This window comes from Stegodyphus dumicola, chromosome 11, assembly GCF_044657685.1.
Source record: "Stegodyphus dumicola isolate Sdum_Otavi_A_Nest chromosome 11, ASM4465768v1".
NCBI lineage: Eukaryota > Metazoa > Arthropoda > Arachnida > Araneae > Eresidae > Stegodyphus > Stegodyphus dumicola.
The window spans coordinates 92,872,079-92,881,634 of NC_140778.1; the positions used below are offsets into that span (position 1 = coordinate 92,872,079).

At 35.0% G+C, this 9,556-nt stretch overlaps 1 protein-coding gene across 3 annotated transcripts in view; it reads left to right on the forward strand.

Moving 5' to 3' along the window:
* The window catches only part of LOC118183624 (neprilysin-2-like), a 132,116-nt gene extending 123,018 nt beyond the window's left edge, over positions 1–9,098 (forward strand). For 2 of the 3 annotated variants that reach the window (XM_085826472.1, XM_085826473.1), the window contains 2 exons: positions 5,343–5,419; positions 8,824–9,098. In XM_085826472.1, coding sequence (XP_085682598.1) covers positions 5,343–5,419; positions 8,824–8,893 — 147 coding nt within the window. In that variant the 3' untranslated portion in view covers positions 8,894–9,098. The remainder of the gene's footprint in view (positions 1–5,342; positions 5,420–8,823) is intronic. The other variant, XM_085826474.1, reaches the window with a different exon arrangement.
* Positions 9,099–9,556: the final 458 nt, after the last annotated feature.

The following is a 9,556-nucleotide window of genomic DNA, read 5'->3' on the forward strand; positions in this document are numbered from 1 at the left end:
GGGAAATGCCGTATTTACTCGCATGCGCTACCCTCTCGTGTATTTTCGCCCTAACGCTTTCAGTGCGTAATTTAGAAACTACTGATTTACATTTCGATTTTCTCTCAGGAAAATATATTGTTACAGGCGCGGTAAGATGGCTTCCCCGCAAAGCAGTTTTAGGGTTGCCATAAAATGGCAAAGGAGGGCAGGTTGTCACATTGGCAAGAAATTGCCCATTTGGCGACAAAATTGGCGATATACCATGGACGGTTGGAGAACCTTCTGGAACGAATTCTTACCAGTTTAGCCCAGAATGTTCCCGAACACAAGCCGAAAGTTATATAAACCCTGCTGGTCCGCAGTCAGTTAGTGTGTGTGCCTCGTCTAGCGAGCTGATAGTCAGTTATTGAGCGAGTGTCTCAAAGTCTAGCGCCGAGGTGGTCGTCGAGTGCATCGCAAATTAGTGCATCGTCGAGTTTCGTCATAGACTGTGCTGAGTCGAGAGCTATACTCTTGTGTATCCTCGAGTGCATCGTGTGGAGAGTCTGGAGAGTACGTGGAGTTCCGAGAACAACCAAGCAGAGTTGGGAGCTGTACTCAGGTGCTTTGCAGTGAAGCTGTCTCCACCGTTATTGCCTGACAGTGTGAAGGCTGTGTCACTGTTTGTTCCAACGTGTTTATAGTAGATCTCCGACGACTGTAAAAAGTGTTATTAGAGCTGTCCTGATTAACATTGGCTAAATAAAGTATGTTTCGATACTTCATCAAGTGTCGTCGTTATTCACTCCAAATCCACAAACCCCGTACGAACGTGAACGAAGAAAATAACGCAACAACTGGTGTCAGAAAAAGAAAAACGTAACAATATGCACAAATAGGAAATTATTTTGTAAAAAAAATACTATTGAAATTGGGAAGCCTTTTGAAATGCACAATGCAATAATATTAATGTGTCTTAATGCGTGCTTTTTAATGTGCTGTGTTTATGATTTAAGCAATCACTTTAGAAGTACTACACTCTATTATCTCTCGGTTTTCAAGCGGTAAAGTTACTAAAAAAAGGAGGGGGACGTACTCGACCAAATATAGTACACACAGACAAGTTATATATTTCATTCGAAGATGAAATACTGGAGAATACTAGTACTCATACATTTGGTAACAGTACTCATCCACTTGTACGATAGTATTCATATCAAGATGAATGCTAGTAAATAGAGAAAGCTATAAACGTGGTATTTTATTATTAGGACCAGTTTCTGCAAAATACTATCAGACAAATTTATGGGAAAGTTGTTACATTACTATAAAATACAAAAGAATGTTACTTATAAGTCTATTTGTGAAATATTTTTTCTGCTTTGTCAGCCTATTGTTTCGTTCGGTAATTTATTTTTTCCTATTTTTTTTAAAATTTTCTTGACATTAAGAAATTAAGCAATTCTTTGAAATATTGATTTTGATATTCATATTGATTCTTTTAAATTGAGCAATTATTTGATTTATTTCATTACACTGCTGGCCATTAAAATTGCAGCACCATAAAGGAAAGCAAATACAAAAGAGATGCGTAAACAGTATGGCATGAGAACAAAATGATTAAATTTGTAAGCAGTTTGGGGGTTTACAGGGGTGCTAAATTAGTAGAAACAGCTGCCACCTTTGGCATCTAAAACGGCCGTTATCAGATCATTCATGGAGTCGAACTGTGCTTGGCTCACAGAAACGGGAAACTCATTCAATGCTACTTTAAGTCTATGCCACACTTCAACGACTACATTAGCTGAAGAGGGGTGACGGGCCAGTCTCTCAGCAACCCATTACCAGATGTTTACAATGGGTGACAGATCTGGAAACTGTGCAAGCCAGGATAGCAATCAAATACCCTGCATATCGATGCAAATATGCCCATTTCTTGAATAATGGTCCGTGATGTGGTTGTACGGAGTTGCAAGACTGACCTCATAATATGTGTCCTCTCGTGCGCTAGTCATAGGAGGGCGTTGAGATTTTTCATGCCGTCCAGTATGACCCTCAGCAATCCATGATTCCATATTCGCATGACAGTTGTTGGATGTTGACCAGTGCTAAGGGTGATATCACGGATCGATAATCTACACTCTCAATAGGCAACGATCCTGTCTGCATCGCTTTCCGATACTTGCTGGTAAGCATTTCTTATTATCGCGGACATAACATGATATTCTGAGCAAAATCCAACCTTACAAAGCGCTTTCCGAATGAGAAATCCACTGCACAACTTTTCTTTTATGCAATGCTTCAGATGTCATTTCTCCCTACTGCGTCGTCTAAATGGGCTGAAAATATTAATCATTTGCAGTTTCCAACCTCTTCTTCTTTTCATGTGATTTTTTTGACGTTCGTTAGATCATTCATTCCTGGTGTTGCAATTTTAATGGCCAGCGGTGTGCATAAAATTTGAGAAATTTTCATGACTTCTTAAATTTTGGGGAAATTAAAATGCGTTTCAAACAAGCGACATTGGAGCCAACTCATAATTGTCAGCAATATCTTAAATTAAATTAATAAAATATTTAAAAAAATAGCAATACCAAAATTTTTATTTCAAAATTACTAGACAATACGAAATTAATCAGACAATACGAAAATATTTCAGATTCCAAATTCGGTCTTGCAGGTGCTCATATTTGCGTAGGGAACTACGTTATTCAAAATTTTAATGGCTCTAGGTACTGTTGATTTGTCACAATGTGAGGAACATACATACATGCACGCACATTCTTCAATATTTCATTTCTTTAAATATATTACAAGGCGATAATATTTGGTGGCAAAAATGTGAAAAAATTATAGAACGCTTTTAGGGGTTGGACGTAAAATGCCGTTTCGAGAATCATAGCCCTTCTGCGCAACGCCCATTTAAACTAATAAAAGATAGGAAGCAATGAACTCCTTTTCTTTATTTCAAAATATTGCCGCATCAACAACAGTTTCATTCTTAATTTTAGTATTCAAACAAGTAAAGTACTTAATTACGTTATTTACGCATTTTAATTAGAATAATAGGTGTAATAATCTAATTCAAATGTTCTCGTAGGATTATCTCTACTATAATATGCTCCGTTTAGGCCTTTTATATAAGATTATAAAAAGCTTTCAATGCCTCCAATTTTTAAATAACAGCAGTTTATTTATTACTTAAGCGGAATGTTTTTAAAATGAAAGAAGCAAGAGTGACATTTAAAATGTTAATTTTAAGCACTTCTGAATAAAATACGGCAACATCATACATGCGATTAACGGATGAAAGTTTTCAATAATAAATAAACAGTTATTGTTTAAAATAATTTCCTTTTTTTCAGTTCATAAAGTATTTTCTTCCTCCTTCCTACCTGCGTGGTGCAACGGTAGCACAATCGTTTCGTATTCGAGTTGTCTAAATTAGAATCCCGGCAAAAGCAAAGAACATATTTCACAAATGAAATAAGTGGTGGAGAATAATTCGTCACCACTAGGATTTGGTGATTGTAAAGCCATGACATAAAACCAGGTTCAGGTTCAGATGGAGGTGTAGTGGGACACCCAATGTTTACTATAAGTAATGTAGGTATAGTCCCACTACACTTCGGTTTATTTTTAAAGTTAGTATTTAAAATAGTACATAATAGTGTATTGACATTTTGATTGATATCATATCAATTAGATATAATTATAGTAGTTATAAAAGGTATAATAATAGTACATATAATAGGTAGAATAGTCTCTACATATAATAAAAGAAAGAGTCTGCTTGTGTATGTGTCTGTCTTTCGTTTGTGCTGCGTGTAAGCTAATAGACCCACGGCTACAAAATGTGGTACATAGGTGCATCTAGACAAGAGCCAGTGCACCTCGAAGTGATTTTTTCGAAATTCGAATTACAATTTTTTTAATTTTATGTTTTGTGACGAAACGCGTCATATTGATACATAATGGGCTATAGGAAAGCGATATTTTACTTTACGCACTCCATTTTCACATAGTCATGAAACGTAGGCACTTAGCTATTTTACGAACTTAAAATAAATTTCGTGTTTCAATAAATCGATTAAGTACAAGTACAGTTTATTTTTCTTTGATTTTTGGACACGTTAAACTTTCATCCTTGCGACTGCTTTTACAAAAAGAATTTTGTAAAAATGATAATATTTTGTATTTTTAAAACATTTTTTAAATGAAGCTTCCGAGTACACTTCTCACATCTTTAAAAATGTGATTTTGGCAACAATTTTCCTTTGTTATTGTTATTGATAGATTCTTGATGAAATGGCATCATTTTGAATAGTTTCATTCTTTTAGAAATATGGGTTTGGCAAAAATTTTTCATCGTATTTCTTATGTCACTGTTTTTAAGAGACTGGCATATTTCATTGTCATTTTTTAATATATATAATACATTTTTATTGATTGTTTTTATAAAGTTGTTCTGCAGAGTAAAATTGTGCGCGGAAGTTTTTGTTTTTTGAGTTTCTTTCATTTTATTTTTTGCTTATTTCACTGTTTGTAAGATATTGAAAGGTTTTGCATGATTTTTTTCTTCAACGGAAAGTTGGTTAATTTTTTTAATTAGGATAATTAATATTTGTATTAAGGGATATAGCTTATTTCAATGTGTTTTTTCCTCTTGAAAATATAAGATAAAATATCATTTTGGTTTTCAGAATTTTTTGTTTTTTGTATTCTTTTATGTTATTTATTGCTCATTTTACTGTTTTTAAGATATTGAAAAGTTTTAAGTAATTTTTTTAGGAAACAAAATTCTTAACCTCCTTTATACCATTTGAGTTCTTAAGATTTTGCAAAGGGAAGTTGGTTAATTTATTTATTAGGATAATTAATATTTGTATTAAGGGATATTGCTTATTTCATTGTAATTTTGTTATATGTAATAACTATTTTTATGTAGTTTTTTTGCAGAGTAAAATTCTACGCAGTTTTTAAATTTACCGTTTGGTGTTCCCTTCAGGCATTTTTCCGGTACATTTAAAAGCCAGACGAAGGCTGGCAGCGAAGCTGCTAGTAGTATAATAATAGTACACAGTAGTATGACGTGAAACCATGGTTTCTAAGCCTGTCCACCATGCTTTTGTGGTGAAACGGTAATACAAATCGGTGCGTATTCGAGAGGTCCAGGTTCGAGTATCGGCGAAGGCACTGCATTTTTTTCTCATCGCCTGCTTCAAAATAACCTAACAACTCTATAATTTTTTATTTTATTTACAAAATCCTTTCACTTCTAATGTCGAACAAGATTAATAAATAGTAGTACAATTTTACTCAACTATTTATTGGTATATTTGCACAAAAAATGTAAGCGCATTACATAAAATTTGTTTCAGGTAATGTGTGAGAAACAAACTAAAGAATACCTGGAGGAACAGTTTCGCGGTCAATCATACGTGCCTCCGAAGTTTAGGTAAGTGAAACATGGAAATGGTTTTTAAAAGCAAACGTCTGTTACCACATGATTTAATGAAAAAGCGAAGGAGCTTTAAATCTCTCTCGCAAAGATAGCCATACATTTCGTTTCTAAATGTCGGCTTTACTTTGTCAGATGCTACGAAGAGAAAGTAAATTCCCACAGTGAGCAGCAGCCATTAACAAGAGCGCGATGTGTGGTTTAAACCGTTGAGTTGGCTTTCGACACAGATAAATACGTATTTATGCATGCGGAATTGAATGCCAACTCAGCAGATGCATTTATTTGATCTATCTACACTATATACACTATGTTACATGGGCACGGTTAAAGGGCCGTTGAAGTATATGTAGTCAGATTGCCTGCCTTGCAATTTGAACTGGATAAAATATATTACAGAGCATGGCCTTTGAAGAAGTATACATTCACAGCATAAATTACTTACATAGATTAGTCTTATTGTTTGCCTTGCAACAGTACACATCGTTGTATTTACATTTCGAAACCCAGACTATCTCTAGGTGGTTACTTTAAAGAGTGGTGAAGGAGGGTTCTGATGAACCATTTTCAGTTACCAATTCATTGACATATCTTGAACTGTATTCCATTAGAAAACATGCAGACAGGGAAATTTGGCTCGTTCCCCCGAATCATTCCTGGTATCAAGCTGATTGTCCTGGAAATCTCTTGTTATTGATTGCGATAGATGTGTTCAGACAGTACTTTCCCGATTCTTCAGTGGACACCTGAAAGGACTTACTTTTGAGAGAAGTCTCAAGATGCACCCAATTTGTTCTAAATGACTAGATGCACCGGCACATATCCTTGAGTGCCTGGCGTTGTCTCTTGAGGACCTTTACATGTCTCCTAAGCTAGTTTTCGATTTTATGAAGGTGAATGGACTCGTGGACCTCGTCTAGTATATTCCTAGACATGGAGATTAGTAACAACAACAACAATTTTAAAGAGTGCCATTGCAGATAATGTGGCATAGAGCTGGCGTTTGAGGGATTAGTTACTACTGCTGGCATTATCTCCACTGCTTCTGTTCTCTGTCATGACTGTCTGAGCTGGCGTTTGAAGAATTAGTTACTACCTTACTGGTATTATCTCAACTGTTTCTCTTCTCTACCATGTACATTATTGAACAGCTGTCTATCACTGCTTTCTATCACTTTTCTATCACTATCTTTTTCACTGTCTATCACTTTTCGCCGTGCTGTCAAGTTCGTCTTAATATTCTGAAACCACTGCGGCCAGAAGCTGCCACTTGGCGTTTTGAGCTGGTCTTCATCCCTGAGAGGACAGGAGAAGAGTCGAGGTCGTCTTCCTCACCACATTTGCCGTCGTTACTGTCACGAAAGTCAAAGCAGAATTTGTGCGTGAGTAATAGGCTATGTCCCTTTAGAAACTGTGTCAGGTAATAATTTTGAGTCTGCATTTCTGTTGACACTTTTGGGATAAATCTGTTGACCCGAGGACCCTTGGCACTCTGATTCCATCGCTGTGTTGTAATTGTGAGATCAGTTACTCTCGTGCCCTTTATTGGTTCGCCTATAATCGTCTCATACACAATTTGGATGGCATGCTGTCTAAAAACTGTATTTGAAGTGCAAAATATTTCAGTAAGGGAGCAGCATGTGGTCATACGTTTTTTCAACCGAAAGCAAAAAAAGCAGATCTTTACTTCTAACTAGATGCTTGGCGTATACTAAAGAAGCAGCGCTGCAGAAAAAACTAGTCATAAGCAAAATGCATTTTCGCTGCAATTTTTGATGCTGCACCTGAGTTCATGGAGCAGTTATCAAGAATGAAGATGGATCTAGTAAGCCACAGATGAAACACAATTTTCATGCGGTTCTTTCAAGGAATTCACTTGCATCCAACTGGAGGCGAATCAGTGCTCACTTCTTGATATTATGGTGATTTCCTGTTATGTTTTACCACCAATCCTCGAGTTCCATATCACAGATTATGTTTCTACTGCATTGATATAAATATTAACAAGACATAGCGCACAATAAAAGTTAAGCTTTATTTAGGAACATCGCGCATACTCCCCGACAGCCTGCCTGTTTCGCTCTGCTCGCTACTCGTAAAAAACTTCTCCTCTAGGGTTGCCACACTTATCGGAGGGCGCAAGTCGCGCTCCTTATCGCCATCACCACAATATCATCAATTTTTGTTTCTCTCCCCTAATATCTAGAGAGATCAGGCTACATTAAAAAATATCTCGTTATCCCGTATCCTGTTAAAGGGGATTTTAGAGTCGTCATTAGGTTTTCGTTTTGTAAAATCAATATTTTCATGAGGATATATTACATATGTTATCGGCAAAGTATAAAACGCTGGCATGCTATAGAATGCCGGACGTTTTATAAAATATGGGAATTGGGAATTATTACATACTTTTCCTTGTATAAAATACCTACGCAGTCTACAGAATGGCAAATGCAAAGTATGAAAAAGGTCCTGATCTCATTCATTGATCATTATATATTCTTTATTCTTCATTGATCTATTATATATGTTAGCTGATCCTGATTCTTCATTGCTTCATTATATATGTTACCTGATCCTGATTCTTCATTGATCTATTACGTATGTTACCAGATCCTGATTCTTCATTGATCTATTATATATGTTACCTGATCCTGATTCTTCATTGATATATTATATATGTTACCTGATCCTGATTCTTCATTAATCTATTATATATGTTGCCGGCAAAGTATGAAACTCTGGCATACTATAGATAATGAAAATATGCCAATATATTCCGCGAATCATCTCGCCTTTGTCGACGTCAGGAATAGGATCTCGAAAAGTAATCCCAAAGAAGAATTGGGAATTTTTTTTCCAATTTATTTTCATTTTTTTTGGCTTGTAGTTCCAGATTGAATTCGGAATTTATTTTACCTTCAACAATTTCAGTTATGAAACAAAGGGTGCACAAAATATGCATTTCATCATCTTCACTAGCATGGCCCATGCAAGTGCGTCACTCGTTACCATAAACACACACAAAAGGTATCAGAAACGGAATGTATGAAGTATTGAATGAATTGAAATACGCGTGATATTCGAAACGAATAGGAGATGTATTTCATACTTTGACGGTTTCTCATTTAGAATTCTACTAAATGTCTAGGAAATGTGTAAAATAGGAAATATTTTATACATAGTTTTAGGCATTCCATACAATGCCGGATTTCAAAATTTACCGGTAGCATATATATTATTTAATCATATTCAGGTTTGGTTGTTCGATCTTAATATCTGATTTATGGTTTACTTTAATTAATTAGTTTCCAAACAAATTTAGAAGTTTTAGACAAAATTGCTAATCATTTGATATCATGATCTGTGCTAAAGAGTTTAAAATACATCTTCTGTTTCAGAGTCAGAGGAGAAATATCTAATTTACCGGAGTTTTCAAGGATTTTAATTGTCCTTCAGATGCGCCGATGAATCCGAAACAGAAATGCCAAATTTGGTAGTGATCCAGCTCAACGTATTACAATTTCAAATCTTATATTGGTAAATTAGTTAAAATATTACTAGTCTCTTACTGGTACGATTTGAACAAATATATTACTTGTAAATGTATTGAACAATTCTATATTGTACGCAATTTCTTTGATTTAAATAAAATCATGATATTCAAATTTCTCAATGTTTGTTTGCATGTAGATATATAACCGAGGCACTAATTCTGATACAACACAAATTTTCTCTATATTGCATTTGTTTAAAACAACGAATTATTTACATAAAAAAAATCTGATGTGTACACCCCGTGACTTCCTTGTACGTAATATTAAATTATACGCATTTTTTCCTCCATTTGCTTTAAACGTATTTCATGGAATTTCATTACAGATACATTTCGCATTCAATTAATTCAGATCTCACTTCGCGACAAGGCAAAAATACATAAATTTCGGAATGGATTAAGCATGATTTAATTCTCAATAAAAAACGAAGACGTTATCTTTCTTGTTGTGAAGATTAGTTTCTCTAGACTGGCAAGAAATCAACTACTCTGCTAAATTCCAAATGTAAACACAGATGGCTGCTATAGTAAAAAAAAATTGTGCTTAACCGCCATTAAACAACTTTTAAATTGTTTAT